This window comes from Akebia trifoliata, chromosome 9 (genome assembly GCF_017979445.1).
Source record: "Akebia trifoliata isolate Shusen 1 chromosome 9, ASM1797944v1, whole genome shotgun sequence".
In the NCBI taxonomy this organism is placed as follows: Eukaryota; Viridiplantae; Streptophyta; class Magnoliopsida; order Ranunculales; family Lardizabalaceae; genus Akebia; species Akebia trifoliata.
In genome coordinates, this window is record NC_141383.1 from 21,679,613 (window position 1) to 21,700,459 (window position 20,847).

General features: G+C 33.6%; 3 protein-coding genes across 4 annotated transcripts; 2 read left to right on the plus strand and 1 right to left on the minus strand.

The window, feature by feature from the left end:
- Nucleotides 1–2,199: 2,199 nt before the first annotated feature.
- ATE1 (ATPase E1) lies at nucleotides 2,200–4,576 on the plus strand. Its single transcript, XM_086454612.1, has 3 exons — nucleotides 2,200–2,323; nucleotides 2,414–2,677; nucleotides 4,162–4,576. The coding sequence occupies exons 1-3, from the start codon at nucleotides 2,284–2,286 to the stop codon at nucleotides 4,380–4,382; spliced, it is 525 nt and encodes a 174-aa protein (XP_086310738.1). The 5' UTR covers nucleotides 2,200–2,283; the 3' UTR covers nucleotides 4,383–4,576.
- Nucleotides 4,577–9,492: 4,916 nt separating this feature from the next.
- LOC147394643 (COBRA-like protein 4) lies at nucleotides 9,493–13,810 on the plus strand. Of its 2 annotated transcripts, none has more exons than XM_086454606.1 (6): nucleotides 9,493–9,750; nucleotides 9,845–9,924; nucleotides 12,081–12,537; nucleotides 12,613–12,760; nucleotides 12,879–13,156; nucleotides 13,242–13,810. In XM_086454606.1, exons 1-6 carry the CDS (start codon nucleotides 9,600–9,602, stop codon nucleotides 13,523–13,525), a joined length of 1,398 nt encoding a protein of 465 aa, XP_086310732.1. In that variant the 5' UTR covers nucleotides 9,493–9,599; the 3' UTR covers nucleotides 13,526–13,810. The 2 variants fall into 2 exon arrangements, with proteins under 2 accessions (XP_086310732.1, XP_086310734.1); XM_086454608.1 differs by having other exon boundaries at nucleotides 9,614–9,755.
- A 94-nt stretch (nucleotides 13,811–13,904) lies between these two features.
- LOC147394644 (COBRA-like protein 1) lies at nucleotides 13,905–19,290 on the minus strand. Its single transcript, XM_086454609.1, has 6 exons — nucleotides 19,055–19,290; nucleotides 17,873–17,952; nucleotides 16,300–16,756; nucleotides 15,409–15,568; nucleotides 15,013–15,290; nucleotides 13,905–14,523 (listed from the first exon to the last, which is right to left on the minus strand). Exons 1-6 carry the CDS (start codon nucleotides 19,152–19,154, stop codon nucleotides 14,231–14,233), a joined length of 1,368 nt encoding a protein of 455 aa, XP_086310735.1. The 5' UTR covers nucleotides 19,155–19,290; the 3' UTR covers nucleotides 13,905–14,230.
- Nucleotides 19,291–20,847: the final 1,557 nt, after the last annotated feature.

Genomic DNA, 20,847 nt, shown 5'->3' on the forward strand with positions numbered 1-20,847 from the left:
TTCTTTGAGAATCTTAGATTTCAAAACTCTTACATGAAGGAAATTCTCAAAAAATTGGACAGGAAGAAAGAAATAATGTGTTATAAGTAAAAGTTGATGTGCCAATAGAATCAATTTAGATATATCCTTCGGCATTTTGGTGAAATTTTGGATATCCAAGTGCCCATACTCTTGACCGTGTTCATCTTAAGAGTAATTGGAAAGGACCTAAATACCCTTATTCCTCCCATAAAGAAGAGTCAGTTTATTTGGACACACCAAAATTGCAATTTGCACACACTTAAATGATTTTTGTAAAAAAAAAAAAAAAAAAAAAAGGAAATTATCATTTTAACCTTTCATTTTTACTAGTTGCACACACCACCACCTACTGAGCAAAAATCACTTTCTTCTACTTTCTTTCTTTTTTCTTTCCTTCCTTCCTTCCTCCTCCTCCTCTTCTTCTTCTTCTTCTTCTTCATATTCATCTCCTTCTGAGTTTTTGTGAAATGTTGAATTAATGGAGATTAGGTTTTATAATTTTTTTTCAAATTATTTTATTTCTTTAAAATTTCTTTTACTTTTTTTGCATTTAATCATCAAAATGACGATTTTGAATTGAAGAACTTGAAGAGTTTTTGACAGTTCTATTCAATAAGTTTAGACTAAACTTGTTTTAACAAATTTAGTAGGTACCTATCGAACAAAACTTTTTCATATGAACAACTTCGACTCGATTGAAAGTGTTAAGGTAAGAAAAACAAGTAAGATCAAAGCTTAAAATTCTTATTGAAATATTTCAAGATGCAAAAAAGAAGAAGAGAAGATGACGAAGAAGAGATAAACAAATGATTCAATACCTTTAGGTGTGCGTAATAAGCAATAGAGGTTAAAACATATTTATTAGGTGTGTGCAAAGGGATATTTTAAAATTGAGGTGAATATTACAAAAAAATGGGTGCACATTACAATTTCGGTGTGTGCAAATAGACTCACCCCATAAAGAAGGGTTGAAAATTAATCTCGCCATGAATTTCAATGATAATTTTTAAACTTTATTACCTTTTTTTTTTTTTTTCTCTCTTCTCACCCTTTTTAATATGAGAAATATTTTCTTTACTAACTTAGTAAAGATTTTAAGCCCTAATAAGGGTCATTTTGCCCAAATGGATTACCACATTAGCAATTCAACACCATAACCCTCTAGCTTTCATAGAAAAACTCATATAAAATAATAATAATAATAATTCATAAAACAAATTCCTTTGGGCTTGATTCAGGTTTTGAAAATGGATGGTTATTGAACTTCCACATAACTCCCAATTTTAAAATTAAAATTCAACAATGAAAAAAATATATTTTTACTAAGTTTATACGATTTTGTTCTCTACAACCCTAAATAATCGAATCATGGTTTTAGATGCCACAATTTGAGCCCAAGGACCCTTAGTGAGGGTGAAATCATTACTAATTTAGTAGGGCTAGTAGAACTTTTTTAATATTGGAGAGTTGCAATTGACACCTCCAATTTTTACTTATCACACCCTAATTAGAAGAAGAAAAAAAAAAAAAGGTGAATCTCCATTTTGTGTGCTGAAAATAATGAAATTTCAAGTTCGGTACATTGTTCATTTTAATTTCCAAGACATGCATTCGTCATTTTTATAACATACGAACTCATGAGTTTGTCACTTTTAATATCTACGAATTCATTGATTATAAAAGTGACGAATTCACTTGAAATGGATGTTTTGGGTATTTAAAGGATCAGTATGCCGAAATCAGAATTTGGACATAAAAGTTGCACACCTTTTGTGAAAGATCCCAAAAAAAAATTAAGTCAAGGATGAGAATAGAATAAGTAAAAGTTGAGGTTCCAATAGAAACTCTCTCTTGTTATCTTTGTTAGGTTTAGGATTTTATATGGACCTAATCCTAATTGTAAACGACTATCGAAATTATTTAACTGTGTTATTATGTTTTGTAATGTTGAAGTAATAACTTGAGTTAGGAATTTTTGTAATGTTTGAACTAAAAGATGATATATTCTTGTAGTTTTAAGAAGATGCATTTCCATGCTATAGACATTGGTTTTTGTGGGGGCTATAGTCCCCCCTTGATGGTGGGAATGAGGGTAGTGATGCCATTTTTTTATTAGTCTAGAAGAGAAGACTGCAGTCAAGGGGTCGTGTCATTAGTTTGAACATGTAAGGAGGTATTCTAAATAAGTAAAATTAATGAACAAGTATCATTCATCAAAATCACCTAGGGTTCAGACTTAGAGAGAGAGAGAGAGAGAGAGAGATGGCCAATAATCAAGTCCAGAAGAACACTCTCTATGTAGGTAAGCAAAGCTACCCATACCCATACATACATACATACATACATAGATGAATGATTGTGATGATGTGTGGTGGGGTTGCCTTGGTTTCAGGGGGTTTAGCAGAGGAGGTGAACGAAACGATACTGCACTCGACCTTCATACCCTTTGGAGACATAAAAGACGTGAAGACTCCATTAGATCAAGCAACTCAGAAGCACAGATCGTTTGGGTTCGTGACCTTCCTTGAGAAGGAGGACGCAGCAGCAGCCATGGATAACATGGACAATGCTGAGCTTTATGGAAGAGTTCTTACTGTCAATTATGCCTTACCCGAAAGAATCAAGGGTGGAGAACAGGGTTGGGCTGCACAACCCAGTAAGTATCCCCCTCCACTAACCCTAACCCTAATAGTTGTTGAATTAGTAAAAGTTTGATTATTTATTTATTTATTTATGGAATTTGAGTAAGATTTGTGTTTTTTTTTTTTATCAATTGGGTTTCTCTAATTCTGTTAATTTTACTTACCCAAATTGAAAAAAAAAAAAAAAAAAGTCTTTAGCTTTGATTATTTGTGCTGCATTATCCTAATTCTGTTGACCCTAACCCTAAACTGTAACTTTAATTCTGATATAGAATTTCTCTATGTTTGCTTGTTGTTCAATTGGTATAATTCTGATTTTTAATTTATTTATTTATGGAATTTGGCTGAGATTTATGTTTTATTTATCAATTGGTTTTCTCTAATTCTGTTAAATTTACTAACCCAAATTGAAAAAGTTAAGTCTTTAGCTTTGATTATTTGCGCTTCATATCTGTGACTTATTATCAGTTGGGTTTATAACTTCCAATAATATTTTCTTTTCTGGAAAAATTATTGATGGCCTGTAACATGTTCATGCATAAAACTGCTCCTTTCCTGGAAGATAGATGTGAGGGATGAGTTCTACATTTTTGTGGAAGATAAAGCTGTTTCTATCTGTATCTCATGACTCGATCAATTTGATAATGTGGTAACCATCTATTTTTTATTTTTCAACTCTTTGAAAGAGATTTGGGATTTTTTTCCAAACTTTCGAAAGATATTTTGTTTGGTCGAAATACAAAACGGAAGCTTGAAACCTTGGTTATTGGTTTATTTTTATTTAATTTTATTTGTATCATGAGATTTATCTGAAAGATAAAAAAAAAATTGGCTGCGCAACTTCTATGTAACAAGGGCGTGACCATGTGAGTCAGTGTTTGACATGGGTACAAGGTGCCAAACATTGTACTTTTGAGCCCAAAATAGTTTTTTCATGTCAAACAGTGGTTGCTATTTAACAACATAATAAATCAGCATATGGAGGATGCATTACACCAACCTTATTTTAAAGTTATTTATTTTAAAGAAAATCGTTACAATGTGACACCCACCTTATGTTAGGATGTGTGCCCAAGTATCGAGTATCGACATGTATTTTACATGTAAAAACCCTAAATTTCTATGCCCTTGTTGAAGAGGTTCTCTCTAGTTGTATAAAAGATTGTGGTTTCTGTTCCTTCTTATATTTTGAAGAACTATTATTTCATGTTTTCTTATAGAGATTTGATATTCCACGACCCCAAATGTGACTCATTTTTTTTTTTCTTCCTAATGAATTATGTTTTCGTTATTTATCCAAAAAAAATTATGGTTTCCTTGTAGCCAAGTTTGTACAGTTAGTTATTGGTAGATGTATTATGATTATGACATTTAGTTTCTTTAATAATTTTGTGAAACCCTGAGAGTCTAGTTTAACCATATTTAGGTCTTCTATTTTTCTTTCTCAAACTAGAGGTTGAGATTAATATTATTGCTGGATTCACTGTGTTTTCTATAGTTTGGGCGGATGCCGATACATGGTTTGAACGACAGCAACAAGAAGAGGAAATGCAGCGTTTACAAGCAGAAAATCGTGCAGAGATGGAAGCAGCCGAGGAGTTGCATAGAAAGAAACTGGCTCAAGAACGAGAAGGGGAGAAAGAAGAAGAAACTGAGAACAAGGATGATCCCATGGCAAGGGCAGAGGCGGAAGTTTTGGCACAAAACAATAGTTCTTAGTTATCGTAGAGGGTATGGTACCATTACAAGAAATTGGATTTTTGATTTCTGTCTGTTTGCTGTTACAACTAGCCATATGATGAAACTGTACATTATCATGACACATTAGTAGTTGTACATTTTGGCGGATCACAATATGCATAAGAAGAAATATTAGAAAAATTGGAATGCATTTTATATTCTTTTGTGTGATTTGGGTGGAATGTTTTTTAGCATGACATGATTTCATGCAATTTTAAATCTTGATGCACTACAAGTTTTTGTTGTTGAAACTAACTATTATGTGAGAGTGTTTGTTGTAGTTGGGAGATCTAATTCTTAGAGCAAGAGCACCGCCAATATTTCTATGATTTGCTCCCCTATGTTGGCATATTTTTGAGCCATTGTTCCTTTCCTAGTTGGATGGGATCTTTTAGCAAATTTTGACTCCAAAGTTTGAGGGCAGCACTCATTGGACTCCTTTCTACTGTGCTTAGCGCAACTTTGCGGTCAAACTTCCTTGGTATAGAACTATAAATGGAGAGTATCATACTGCTGTTTTTTTTTTTTCTTTGTATTTTTTAGGTGTTCCTCAGGGCCTGTGATTTCTCATTTAGCTCAATAAAAACAATATCTAACAAAATATTTATGTATTTTAGGTTCTTATCACTAGATTTGAGAAATGTGACACTATTATATGCCACTTATGGAACCTTCTTCTAGTTGTATTGTTGCATGTAAATTTTATTGGAGCAAATTGAGTAAAGAGTTTGATGGGGTGTTCTTTGAAGACTTCGTCTTCAAGTGGGATCTTCTTTGTTGTTGGTGCTTTTGGGTTTTTTTTTTTTTTTTTCAGGGCTGCTTTGCCCTTCTTGTGTTTCTTTTGGTTGTTTTCTTTTCTTTGTTCTTTGCTTTTTGTAGGGGGACCATCCCCCCTCCCTCCCCCCCCCCCCCCTCTTTTTTCTTGAATCAATAAAATCTTCTACTTACCAAAAAAAAACTCCTAAACCATTAGTACAACAGTGAATTTGACTAAAAACTATTCAATCCCATTGTATTTGCTAGTGTCCATGGCCCCACCCTAGGTGTGCAAATTAGTATTAAAAACAGTCCCCTTCTAAGGGTCTCTCATAGTAAGTAAAATTGTCAATTCTCTTACAGGAGACCGATCTCCACATCATCGAAGTTCAAGTCTACTATGGGTTTGAGAAGACTTCATGTTCTCTATTCATCCGATGCCTTGGCTGCTTTAATCCCTCTAAGATAGCTTGCCAATCACCAAATAACCCTGAAGCGCCCTTAAAACCCTGCTGCCCCACCAGATTTAGCCCTCTACCATCCGTAAAAGGCTAAAACCTTCCCAAAATCATCAACAACACAGTCAAGCCCTTCTTGGGCCACAAAAGAAACCATCCAAACCTAAACCATCCTCCATTAAACTTAACACTATTCCGTACCCCTAAACCTAATTACAATGCCCTATTATGAAATTTTGCATATAACCTTTTAGGTCTAAACTTTTCACCTCTTTAACTGTTTATTTTACTCATTTTTTTTTTGTTGTATTTCCTTAACTCTGTGGTTTCCCGACTTCACTGTTATTCAGAGCTTCATGATGGGAAATTATTCTCATGAAGTTTAAACCAGTGATATAGCAAACTGTCTTTTTTCAGGTCTCAAGAATTCTTGGTGTGTTAATTAGTAATAACTCCAACGCAGACCAGACAACAACTTACTCATCTACATACATACATAGATTCTTCATATTTTAATGTCAAATCATAGCCCATATATACTGATAAATAAAAGCATTACTTCTAATTTTTGTAATTTCAACTGAGTCATTCATTGATACATAGCCAACCCCAAATCTTATCTTTGGGATAAGGATTCCATGATGATGATGAGGTGAGTCATTGATATTTAGCTGATTTTGCCTTGATTTCAAGTCAAAAGAGTATTTCAATGTGTATTGATAAAAATGGAAATGTCCAAATACTTGCCATACTTAAAGCAAATAGCCGTGAAGAAGACATGAGAATTTGGTATCTATGTTTCCTTCTTCTTCTTCCATTAGTTATTCACTATTTGCTATTTTATTTGTGTAATGATTTGTTAACGCCCCCCTCTGATACACACCCTCATCACAGAACCATAGATCATTTGCCTCGGGATACACATAACCATAGGTCTTTTCTTGTATATCCTGAGGCAAATGATCTATGGTCTATGATGGGGGGGCATCATATTATCATGTATGACATTCCATTTTTTCTGCTATGGCAATGGCAAAGACAATGTAGTTTAGCTGTAGAATTAACAGTGCAGGTGATTGATTATAATATATATGAATCTAGTGTCTTGTAGGCACTACCCACTTGACTCATGACTATGAGTCATACTGGAGTGACCTCAAGATTGGACCTCATATCGCACATCTTGACATGAAAGTGGGTAGGAATCATATATACTTTTTAACTGGTATCTCGAGGAAAGCATCTATGGTTCCCATACACTTTCAGGTCAGAATGTGCGATATGAGGTCCAATCTTGAGGTCACTTCAGCATTATTCTATTTTTATATGAGACAATAAGAGTTGTTAGTGTCAAGTACCTAACCATTAGTACTAAGTTATTGTGATGAAGCTTTTCAGATCATGCATTAGTTGGGGTTTTGGGAATTGACATCTAAATATAGACATTATACTATGATTTGAATATCGATCATGAATTTGGTCCAAAATTGCCTGAAAACATTAGGAGGTCTGCAGCTCTCAAAGTTGATTTTTTCTCATACCAGCTTTTATTTTTTATTTTTTATTTTTTTTATTTTTTATTTTTTTATAATCTTTGCTTTGTGTGATTTACAGTCATTACAAATCTAGGTTGTTAGTTGGTACTGTGTGCTGGGGTTGTTGAACGCCACACCCTTGATTTTTCTCAAGAAAATATGTCATATTCAAGCTATTAATCTATTCAACCTCGTCTTCAATTTATCGGAAAAAACCCATGATTTTGATCTTTCTCCAAAGTTCTTAGGGGTTTTTAGTGATTCAGGTTTGTAACTTTCACAAGTTTAGGAGTTTAGGCCTTGTCTCTTTTGAATTGGGAGTTTACCCGCACACCTTATCAAAATATCGAAATACCCTTTAACCATATTAGATTTGTCTTGGAAGTTATTACCTAGACCTGAAATCTAGTACGTAGCAAATGGTACGAGTAGTTTTCACAAAAGTTCTCTTTGAAATTTGTTGTCAATTTTACACGTATCTTCCTCCATGAAATTTTGGTATTTTTCTCTATCCATTTTTACACCTTTAAGCTATTGGCATATTGGTCGTCCTTTCATTTTTACACGATTAACAAAAACAAAGTTCTATTATTAAGTGAAGAATTTCTATTTTTATGTAACAAAGCTTCTGGTATTAGTCCAATCTCCATACTTTACATTCATTTATCTCATCTTTCTCATAATAAAAAATGTGGATGGTACATAGGATGCCTCAGTATAGCATGACAATACACACATGACGCCTTTATAAAATTTGATATCATTAAATAATGCGTTGCGTTATAAATAAATTACGCGACGATACATAGATAATATACTTTGTTACAAAGGTGTTTTCTATTTTTCAATTACATCTTCTCCGTTTGAAATCTTCGTCGTATCCATGTTTTCAATCTTCTTTTGAAATTTCTTCTCCTTTGAAATCTTCTTCTTTTTCAATTATTCCTATGAAAACTTTAGCGAAAATGATGGAGAGATGAGAAAAATATATTATATTATCAAAAAAGTGTAATAATTACACCTACAAATGGAGAGATGAGCAGTAGGTTTAATGTCATATCAAGTTAAAGGGCATTTTGGGTATAAAAATATAATTTTTACTAATGTGGCAACTTCTTATCTTTTAAAAATCTTTTTGGGAGTAAAAATCTTTTATCTTGTAACTGTTGGCTTTCAAATGGTACCAATCATCTGATTTGTGTTGTTGGGATGTCCAAGTAAAGGTGGTCCCTCAATCAGATGGTTACGATTGGGCTGATTATAGATCGGTAGCATTCAAGTATTCAAGTCTCCGGATACAGCTGAGTAGTCTTCATCAGATGGGGAAATTGTCCCAACTAAATACTTTACCTCCAAACTCTTGATTGAAAAAATATGGGATAAATTAAAATAAATTAATAGAAAATGACGTAAATACCCTTAACGTTGATCTCAATGATAATGGGTTTTTGCCCTTTAAAAAAAAAATGTTGAAGCGCAATGGTTTTTGTAGAGGAAAAAAAATTAAAAATCAATTGGATTTGGCAAGTTGAAGATGAGGGGCATTTAGTTCTTTCTCCCAGTCTCTCATAGAAGACCATGGTCAGAAGACATGTCATCACTTTGAAAACACAGGATGGTATCTCAAATTATCACCAAAATTTGGAGAAGGAAGCTTTCACCTCAAATTATTACATAACCTATATTGCATATAATCTCTTAAATTACCATAATACCCTTGACTAATATCATAAAGCCTTTTTTTTTTCTTTTTTTTTTGTGTGCTTTAGAATCCAAAAGAATTAAGATATATACAACAACACATGTTGCCCTAATTATTTATCTTTTGCAATATGAATCCTGTTTCAACTCTCATTATATCTAGAACCATATTTATTTCCTATTAAATTGAAATCAAATCATTTTGCCACTTCTCTACATATAAAAGGGTATTTTTGGTATTTTAATTTTTAAATAATTTTATTTTATTATTTTTTTTCATTTTTTTTATATTAGGATGTATTAAGTAATTTTGCCAAAGTTAACTGGGACTGGGAGATGTAAAATAGAAAAATAAAATAAAATAAAATATTGAGCACCTTATTAAACTCTAGGGGGGCATTATGGTAATCTTCCCAAACAGATTACATGTAAACATCTCCTACCAAGTACCAACCACATTAATGTTGGGCTGTATCTTCAAAACTCTCAAAATCTCCCTCTTTTTTTCTTCTTTTCTAATCAAAGATGTTGCTTCAAAGCAGGAGAATTCAAATACAAGTAAAAAAAAAAAAAAAAAAATTTAAATTAAATTAAATTAAAGATGAGAGTCAGAAATTATAAATTCAAAGGACCTAACCAAAAGTAGGGAAACCCATCTCTACACAATCTTTCTCTGTTTTGTATCTTCTCCTCCTCACAATTGCATTAAATTTTACAAAAATCTGAAAAATTGGTAAATTTCAAGAATGAAGATCAACAGATTGAAAGACCCAATTCATGAAAATTCCACGAGAATCGATCCCGAAGATCACCAACAACAATGTCGATGCCACGTACTTGCGAATTTGAGATTACCCATCTTTGCTTTCTTGTTTTTCATGATCTTTTCTCATTCAAGTAAGGTCTAGCTCTGAAACCCAGTTTAATTTGATCCATTTTATGTTTATTTATTTTTCTAATTTTTTTTTTTTTTTCATTTTGTGATTTTTAGCTGCTTATGATCCACTGGATCCAAATGGAAATATAACAATCAAATGGGATGTAGTGTCTTGGACCCCAGATGGCTATGTGGTGAGTGTGTCTCAATTTCAATAATTTTTTATCTTTTTTTAATTCTTTTTCAAAGTCAGAAATTAAACCCAAACCCAGATACAATTTAACATAAATGTTCTTAGAAATCTAAGGATGAACAAATAATCTAGACGTAAACTGCGATCTCAAGCTAACGACAATGACATTGTTGTAAAAGATCTTGAGTCAATAATTGTAGAATCAATATGGATCTGTTAATTCCTCCAAGGCAAGATTAGTATCATTGACGTAAGATGATATAGGCCGTTATTCGCAAATTAAATTGTTGGATATAATAAAACCAGGTTGCACACCATACATCTATTGAAAACTAACACTATAAATGAATATTTTATAAAATGGATGGTCAAATTTGCTCAAACTTGATATATAAATTTTGGTTCACAAAATTTGGTATACAATTTGAATGCTTAAAAATATTGGATTTCTTCAATTTTTGTATTTGTCTTGACCCATCCTAAAGCCCATTATATATGTTGAGACGTGCCTCGAACATGGTTTTAAAACTTGTTTTGATGTCTCGGACGAGTTTTCGAATTTATCTGAGTCATCTAGTTTAAAAATGGCAGTATCAATTGACTTTTAAAAGACACGTCAGATTTGAGCATGGTTTTAAAACTTGGTTTCGAGTCTTGTCTCGTCCATGCCAAATACAGAGTCGTCTCGGACAGTTTTCCGATACATTTGGGATATTTCATTCAGAAATTTGAAAAATGAAAGTTGGATTTTAAATTTCATCCAAACAATTGACTTGTTCGTCCGTCTCGTCCATGCCTGATACCAAGACAACTCAGGTGATACATCTCGATCTCAAACGAGTTTTGAAACCATGGATTTGAGACGACTTGTCAATCCTTCTCGTTGGTGGACGATACCGACACGAATCAAACGAGTCCTCTATGAGTTTTAAAACCATGACCTCATAGAAAGGATGATTAAAAAAGGAGATCTGCCATTGCCACATGCCACATCAACTTTTACTAATGCCACACCAATTGTGAGCAATTCTTTGGTGATTTACATAGGAATTGGTGTGGCATTAGCAAAAGTTGGTGTGGCATTAACAGCTCTCCTAAAAATTAAGTTAGGTGACTGGTGAGCACCTTTTGGTTGAGGCATCAACCTCACACGTTTTCTATTTTAATTTTTTTTTTTTCTTATTTTAAAATTTAAAATTTATTCTATTTTATATTTACTTTTTCTTCTATTTCTTTGTTGTTACTTGCAAGCAACAAAATATATAATAATGATATAAGAAAAGAATTGATTTATTTATTCATAACTAACTTTTACAATATTTAATATTAGTATTTAGTTTTGTGGAGAGAAAATTTATAGAACAATAATATTTAATTATATATTTGTAATAAATATAAGATAATTTTTAAATGTAGAAACTATTAATCATTCAGATATAAAATATTTGTTTCTTTCTAAAACTCTGAAATTCACATATATGTAGTGGTAACACTATTTTTTTTTTTTTTTTTTTATAAATATTAGTTATTGATATATATTATTTATTTAAAAATATAAGAGACTTAAAACAAAGGATGGAATTCTGAAATTTCTTTTGCAGCAAACTTTGAATTATATGGTAAATTCCCTTAACAAAGATAAATATAAAAAGGGTAAATTACACTTTAACCCCCTGAAGTTTGGCATAATTCCATTTTGACCCTTATTTTACCCTCTTATTTTATATTAAAAAAATAAGTCTAAGCATTCGTTGAACCCATTTTTTCACAGGCATATTTTTATTTATAAAAAAGAAATAACATTTTAAAAAGGGTAAAATGGTCTTTATAAAAGGAATCGAACAGTTAGGTCGACAGTAATGTGACGGAAGGGTATAAATGAAGCCTTAGATAACTATAAGGGAGGTAAGTGCAATTCTCAAAACATTAGGGGTCAAAATGGAATTACACCAAACTACAGGGCTCAAAGTGTAATTGACCCATATAAAAATGTTCATTATATTACTGAAAGAAACTTGAAAACCAAGGGGGGCAAATTTTTTGGCAATTTTTTTTTTTCAGTAAATCCATACCAAATAATCCTTAAAAACAACAAAATCATTGAAAGAATCTCAAGATCGAATCATTAATCGTGTTTCCACTCCGATCATCTTCTAGGCAGTCGTAACGATGAACAACTTCCAAATGTACCGCCACATCATGAGCCCAGGCTGGACCTTAGGATGGAATTGGGCTAAGAAAGAAGTAATTTGGTCAATGGTGGGAGCCCAAACGACGGAGCAAGGTGACTGTTCCAAGTTCAAGGGGAACGTCCCACATTGTTGCAAGAAAGACCCCATCATCGTCGACTTACTTCCAGGAGTCCCTTACAACCAACAAATTGCAAACTGTTGCAAGGGTGGAGTGGTAGCATCATGGGGACAAGATCCATCAGCCGCGGTCTCATCCTTCCAAGTTAGTGTCGGGCTTGCTGGGACTTCAAACAAGACGGTAAAACTACCGAAGAACTTCACTTTACTTGCTCCTGGGCTCGGGTACACGTGCGGCCCTGCGAAAATCGTTCCTTCCACCACATTCCTCACAGCTGATCGCCGCCGAAAAACTCAAGCATTGAGTAAGTTTTCTTGCCTCCTAAGATTTCATTTCTTATTTTTCACAATAACTTCACTTTTGTTCTTTGGGTATGCAGTGACATGGAATGTGACATGTACTTATTCACAATTCCTGGCAAGGAAGCACCCAAGCTGTTGTGTCTCATTTTCATCTTTCTATAATGAAACCATCACTCCTTGTCCCTCTTGTGCTTGTGGTTGCCAAACCAAACACAAATGCATCCAGTAAGCATTCAACTCATCATCAAAGCTTCAATTCACATTCGCTTTTGTCTTCGTTGTATATATAACCAAATCTCAATCGAAGAGTACTTGACACTTGTAATGGTGAATGGTGTTACAGAAGCAATTCAAAACTGCTAAGCGTAGTAGGAGTTAACACCCCAAGGAAGGATAACGCGCCTCTGCTGCAGTGCACGCATCATATGTGTCCAATCCGAGTGCACTGGCATGTAAAACTCAACTACAAAGACTACTGGCGAGTGAAGATTGCCATTACCAATTTCAACTACCGGATGAACTACACACAATGGACACTCGTCGCTCAACACCCAAACCTCAACAATGTCACCCAAGTCTTCAGCTTCGCTTACAAACCCCTGATTCCCTACCAGTCTATAAGTGAGTACATTAAAAGCTCACATTTGTGAGAACAAATTAGCATAAAAACTTCGATATGGATGACATTTTTCTTGTATGTACGCAGATGACACAGGTATGTTCTATGGCACAAAATTCTATAATGACCTACTCATGGAGGCTGGGCCACTCGGAAATGTCCAGTCGGAGGTGCTTCTCCAGAAGGACAAAGACACATTCACCCTAAAACAAGGATGGGCATTTCCTCGGAGGGTTTACTTCAATGGGGATGAATGCATGCTACCACCACCCGATACATACCCTTTTCTACCAAATTCCGCCTATAAAAACCGAAAAACCCTCACAATATTGGCTATTTCAGTTCTTTGCCTGTTAATAGTTATTGTGTAATCTTTCTCAAGAGTGACAGAAATGTGAAGAAGTTTTGAAGGCAGACAAAGATGATTGGTTTTGAAGGCATGAGCATCGTCCGACACAACAGCGAAAAAGAATTACAGGTATAGAAGTGAAATTTGTTCTAAGTAGAAATGAGAAAGGAATTTGGTTGGATTTTTTCTGTTATGGAAGTGTTCTTCTATATATGAGATATGAGCTGAAGAAAAACTATATCTGAAATCTTTATTATGTAAACATCTTGATTTTTTGAATTTGTAGAAATTATCACGTTCTTTGTCTCTTTTTCCTTGCGTGGAAATACTTGATGCTCGAAAAAGGAAAGAATCCATACATGACACGAAAATAAGAGTGGATTATAGTTCCAAGATCAATATCATAAACAAAGCTCTAATTTCCTTGTGAATAGGTATTGAAAGAACAATGTGTCACGTGGAACTCTTACAAGAAAGCATAAATTATATAAAATCAAAATACAATACAACAACTAAAGGTCGACAAAATGGAAATGAATTCATTTCATACATGGGCAGAAAATGAAATCTTGTCGCAAAAGATTGCACCACACCTGAACCCACTTCTATTGACAGAATCAAGGCCTCGATACATGCAAATCAACTGATTCACTTTCCATAAGCTTTGAATGATCTAATCGAGTTGGAAATTTCTGAATGACCCATAACACGCCCATCATATATTTTATTAGGCATAAGCCAATAAGAATGCCAACGATGTCAAGAAAGTAATGATTGGACGAAGTAAGGAGATAATCGAGTCCGGACTAGAATTTGGTAACCAAGGATATTCGTCTGGAGATGGCATGACGCAATTATCACCATTGAAATAAATCCGACGTGGGAAAGCCCATCCCTTATCGAAAGTGAAAGTTTCCTTATCCTTTCGAAAGAGTAGCTCTGATTGTGCATTCCCAAAAGGGCCAGCTTGCATGAGCAAATCATTGTAGAATTTGACACCCCATAGCATGGCTGTATCATCTGAGACATCAAATTCAAAATCCAGAAGAATATTATGTTACTAATGTGAAAAAAAAAATGAAGCAACAAAGAGAACAGACAATCGCACACAAAACACAAGGATTTACGTGGTTCTGCAGTGTGCCTACATCCACAGATCAGATAAAAAAAAAATCCAATCACTAACTTCTTTTGCCTTTTTACAGTCCTAGAGATCTCTAGCAAAAACAAGAGTAGATAAAACATGCCTATTTCCTCCCCCCCCCCCCCCCCCCAAGGAAGGGGCACGCTGCCCCCTGGACCCCCGCAGCTCAACGTACCCCCAACGGTATACAAGACATTTACACAAAAACTAACCATTTTTGAATGCTTAGAAACAACCCAAAGACACAAAATTTGAATAGAGGTTTTCTGCAATTCCATCCTACAAGCATACTTACCATCTATTACAACCTAATACTATTATAATGGAAAGAGAAGGGGCATATAAAAGATTAAGATAGAACTTACTTATGGAGGCGTAAGGAGTTAACGACTTGTAATTGAAGCTGAAGATCTTTGTGAGATTATCCAAATTTGGGTGTTGGACAACTAAGTTCCATTGAGTGTAGTTCATCCTGTAATTGAAATTTGTAATTGAGATCTTCACCCGCCAGTAATCTTTGTAGTTGAGCTTCACATGCCAATGAACCCGGATTGGGCACATATGACTGGTACACTGGACTAGTGGCGTAAAGCTATCTTTACCAGAACCTGTAATAGCCGAAGCTAAATACGGCGAGTCTCCTCTGTAAAAAAAACCCGAAAGAAAGATCAAACACATCATCTCCAAACCCAATATGAAGTTTGACATAAACAATTATACATATATATATTAAAGACAAAGAATTTTATAAGATAACTTACTCTACACAGCTACCCGGCTGAGTTATATTATTCTGGCAGCCACAGGTACAAGTAGGGCAGGGGACGATTGTGTCATTATAGAAGGAGGAGAGCGACACACAGCACGTAGGAGTCTTCTGAGAGAGGAATTGAGAATAAGTGCAAGTAACATTCCAAGTCACTGCAGCAAGAGAGAGATGTAAGGTAAAATCCAGATCCTTGATGGTATCCATAATATGCTTTACAATTGTCTCTCGGTAAATTAAGGATACAATAATTAGTCCCAACCATAACAAGTTAAGACTTTTGATCTTTAAGTTTTGATGACTGAATAGTTGGATCCAAACAAGAGGACCCATTTGTACATAGAAAACCTTCCTTACCTTTCCTTCTAACTTTTTCCCCTTTTTAAGTTAAAAACACGTTAATTGTAAATAAACCAACATTTTTGGAGGGAAAATCCATAGCATTCCCACTAGTCAGAAACTCTGTGAAACAGTTCAAGCTAATTGACTGGTTTATTTTTTTGTTTCATTTTCCTCAAAGTACTCGCTTACTAAGATAGTTCTAATTCAATTTATGTATACAAAAATGTTTATATACATAATAAATAAATAGTTATCATTCAGTATAATATGCTAAAAGAACAGGCACGTTTTGGCACCATTTTCCGTTCTTTTTGTGTGTGTGTGTGTGTTTTTTTTTTTTTTTGGGGGGGGGGGTTGTAATTTTTTTTCTTCCTTTTTTAATTTGTAAGCTGGACTTGAACCTGTGAGGCCATGACCTCAAAGTTTCTTTGCAATGTGTCAAACCAACTGACCTATGAGTTTAAGACTCTAAGCCCATGCCTTTATAAACAACAAATTGTTAGGACCATATTCTGATCAGATTACCAAGGAATCAAGAACTTACTCAAAGCTTGGGTCACTCTCCTTTGATCTGCTGTTATAAATTTACTTGATTTCACAATCTTTGCAGGTCCACATGTGTATCCAGGCCCCGGTGCTCTCAACGTGAAGTTCTTTGGCACTTTGACAGTCTTGTTAGTAGTTCCTGCAGCACCCACACTAACTTGGAATGAGCTTGCTGCATTGCCAGAATCCTGGGCCCACGAATTGATTACTCCTCCTTTGCAACAATTTGCAATCTGTTGATTGTACGGAGTTCCGGGTAATAAATCCACGACTGTTGGATCCTTCTTACAACAATGTGGGATGTTTCCTTTGTATCTCGAACAATCGCCCTGCTCTGTGGTTTGGGCCCCCATCATGCCCCATATCACCTCCTTTTTGGCCCATGTCCATCCCAAGGTCCATCCTGGTGCTTGAATGTGACGATATTGCTGGAAGTTGTACATTGTAACAACAGCCTGTCCGATTTCAATCAGAAGATGGATGAGTTAGGTGCAAATCAAATTCAAGAATAATATATAACTCAAGTAAAGAGGACATGATCTTGGCATTTGCAGAGATCCATTTTATGAATCATTGTTTGTAAACACAATTGAGTAGATTTTCCCAATTGACTCAACTTAATTCATGACCATTTCATGTTTACAGGGGTAATTCTGTTTTCAAATTTTTCACTGAACCTGGAAAAACTCAAAAAACTGAATCTATTATATGAAGTGCTTGACAGGGTTCATAAAAATCAACAACCATGACTCTTTTTTCTTTTCCCAGTTTCAACAACCATATCTAACACTTGAAATATCTAAGTAGCCATATATTTGGATGACAAACTCAAAATATTCATTTTATTGCTATTTTAATTGATTCTATGCATTAAAAATGTTAAAGTGCATTTGAAAAATGAGATCGAGCATTTGAAAAAAAAAAAAAAAAAAACTCAACTAGCATATTTTGCAACCTTGATTAAATATTTAAAGACCTCAAAAAATAGCTTAGTATATCCTATAAACTAAGAATAACTTAATTGAATTTTGAACAGCATCGAACTTGGACTTTTTCGTTTACTCATGTTAAGCTAAGTATAGATTTACTCCCCCCCCCGTCTTTCATTTTTCTCTTACTTGGGCAGTTATTTCATATGGCCAACGTGACATTTTGTAGAATCTTGACCAAGAATTCTTTACATAATGAAGAAAAACAAGAGATTTACATGGTTCAGCAATGCCTACATCCAGGGTGAGAGTTTAGAAGTTTCCACTATATGAGAATGATTACAACCTTACTTATATATACTTGAGTTTCCCAATCCGAAACCAATTCTCCCTTGGTTATCTAAATCTATAACCAAAACCAACTCTCCATTTAATTACCCAATTTGTAACCAACTCAATTTTTTCCCAAAATATTATTATCATCTTTAGGATAGATAATTACAAAATTAGTGAAAAAGGTACCCAAGAAATTAGGGGTAAAAGAATACAAGGCGTAAACATAATGAATTCAAAGTTCAACATAAGATAGATTGTCACAAAGGACAAATAGTTTACTATTACTCCCTCAAGTGATATACTTACAACATAGCCATCCGGCGTCCAACTCATGATGTCCCATTTGATTGTGATATTTCCATTTGGATCAAGTGCATCGTAGGCTTCTGAAAAACAACAATTAAAACATAAACACTATATTATAAATAGAAATAATGGTCTTAATCTTATGAAAAGCACAAGTTCTATATTAGTTCCTCTTTTTCTCCTCAGATTGGGTTCCTAAAATCCAAATTCATGAAATATTTCTTCTCTTATTACTATTTCATTTTCTACTCACGGCAGCTAGAGCTATATTCTAAATATTCACACCATTCAATTAACCCAAATGATAAATCTCTTAAGAGTGAAGGTGAAAATACAATTAATTTTTAAAAAAAATCCAAACCAATATGAACAATGCAACAAAGAATATTTACTGTAATTTACAACCAAAATTCATGGGCACAAACATGATTACAAACCAGAAACATAGGCAAAAGGAAATAGAAAACTAATAATTCATCCTGTATAACTCTATTAAATCCCAATGTTCTGAAACCATGAAGAAATCATCCAAATCTTTGGTTTTCAACCCAAACCCATTGAAATAAATTTAAAAAGAAGGGGAAAAAAAAGATAAAAATGTGATCATGGGCACTGAATTTCGAAGTAAGCTTGCAAAGATTAAGTATAAAATTATGCACATTTTCCTATTTCTAAGATTGAGAGAAACCAAATGCTAAATCTGGTACACAAACTACACTCTTTACTTTTTAACTGTTTTTCATTTAATATGACAAATCAAGTTAAATTATAGATTTCTACAAGAGATATAACTTTAATTCTCATAATCTTCTCATATTTCCATAACCCATTTCTAAGAGCACTCTAAATCCATTAAAAGAGAACTAAATCTCAGGACTTAATGAAATCCCTGTAACATAAACATGAAAAAGAGCCTTAAAAAAAATACAAAACCAAATTGTAGACAAATAAGAGAAACCATTTCTCAAATATTCAAATTCCAGTGAATCCACCTTCCAAATCTTTCAAACATCACCACAAATCCACTTCCAATGACCCACACCTCAAAATACAAAATTCAAGAAAAAAGAGATAAATATTTGCTACCCAACCAAAGCCCATTAACATAAACAAGAAAACAACTCCAAGAATGTTAAAATGTGGAGGAAAAACAGGAAAAAAAAAGTGATTGTTGAACCCAACCTGTTGAAGTAATACTGAAGCAGCAAAATAAAAACAGAAGCAAAATGGTGAAATTGGTGAGCTTAGAAATGGATCTGTTCATGTTGGAGATAAAACCCATATTCCTTTTGTTGCAGATCAGCTCTTGATTTTGCTATTTCTCTTCTTTCAGAGCTTGAGATCTGCTACAGAGAAAGAAGAGAGGAGAGAAAAGGTGATATTTCTGGCCTCTACTCATCACATGGAATTATACTCTTAAGACCAGTGCAATTTTTTTTATTTTTTTATTTTTTTAAAAGAGCTCCACCAACAATTTGGTGCAGGAAATTGTTAATAGTTGTCCTTTTGCCCATTGCATTAAATGTATTTACAAATATAACACTATGACTGCTAAATAACAGCTATATCCTTCTATTATTATTTTTCAAATTCAACCTGATTTATTAATAATTTAACTTCTTGAATTATAAGTGTCTCTCAGAATTTCAATATTTTACTTATAATATATTAAAAAAAATATATGGACACCCCTTTTTGGTATAGGACTAACCCCTTTTGGCATTTTTTTTTAATGATGGGGTTCCAAAATTATAAACCCGAGTAACAAGCTGGCAACTGTCCTCTTGGAACACCATATCTCACCCAAATTCTTCGAATACGTACAATACCTCAAAAATCACATATACCAGATAAGCAAAGATAAATTTCTATGGGTGGCCAACAGGTGAGTTTGAACTCAAGTCCTCTATTTTTTTGGAGGGATGTTTTGGCCATTACCCCCCCAACACTTATTGATTGCGATAAAGTAAATTAGGAAACCACCCAATTTCAAACACATAATTAGACCATGTCATTCGTAATAAATGAAATTATTATGTATATTATAAAAATAATAAATAGAAATATTAAAAAGTACTTAGAAAGATGTCACACGAAATTTTTGATTGATGTATTTTTTTAATATATCATATTATGTATATTTATAAGAATTTTAGAAGTAAAAATAATGGACAATTTTTTTTTTTTTTTAGTTAGACATATAGGGGTGGAGTCAGGATTTTCTTATAGTGAGGGTAAACTATGGTTAGTTTTATAGTTGAAAAACATGAATGGTGAGGAAATTATTTGTACTAGAAAATACGATTGGAGGGAGGTGAAGGTGTGGGGGCAAATGAGGAGAGTGGTAAGGGAATGGGGACAAATGGGACATGCAATTAGTTGAAAATATAGGAGTGTCTCAAAGTTTTGTGAGGGCAATTGTTCTCACCAGCTCCTTACTAGTTCCGTTCCTGTAGACATGAATATTATAAAATAAATAAATACCTTCAAAATAATTAATGATGATTTTCAATAACTCTAATGATTTTTTGACTTGAAAATTTACATTCAATCTTTACGTAGTTGACATGGCAAGGGTATAGAATTGTTTATCTTTTCTTGTGTATCCCAAAGTAAAAGATCTATGGTTTTATGCCCTTATCATGTCAACCAGTACAGATCAAGTGAAAATTTTCAAATCAAAATATTACGACTCTTTCAATAAATATTAATTTTTCGTTGTAAACAGTTAAGAGTATCTAAAGAAGCATCTTTAGCATGTCCTTTTTATAAAATGTGGATTTTGATACTCTCTATTAGGCAAAATTAATTAAGGGTAATCTTAATAATTTTATAAATGAAATGAGGGTATTTTGGTAAAACTGTAACACCTTGAACTAATAATAATACATGATGCATGCCGACAGTTGTGGGCCTTCCTTGTATGTCGGTGGAGAAAAAAAAGATTGTTTTCTTAGAATGACTTTTTTGTTTTT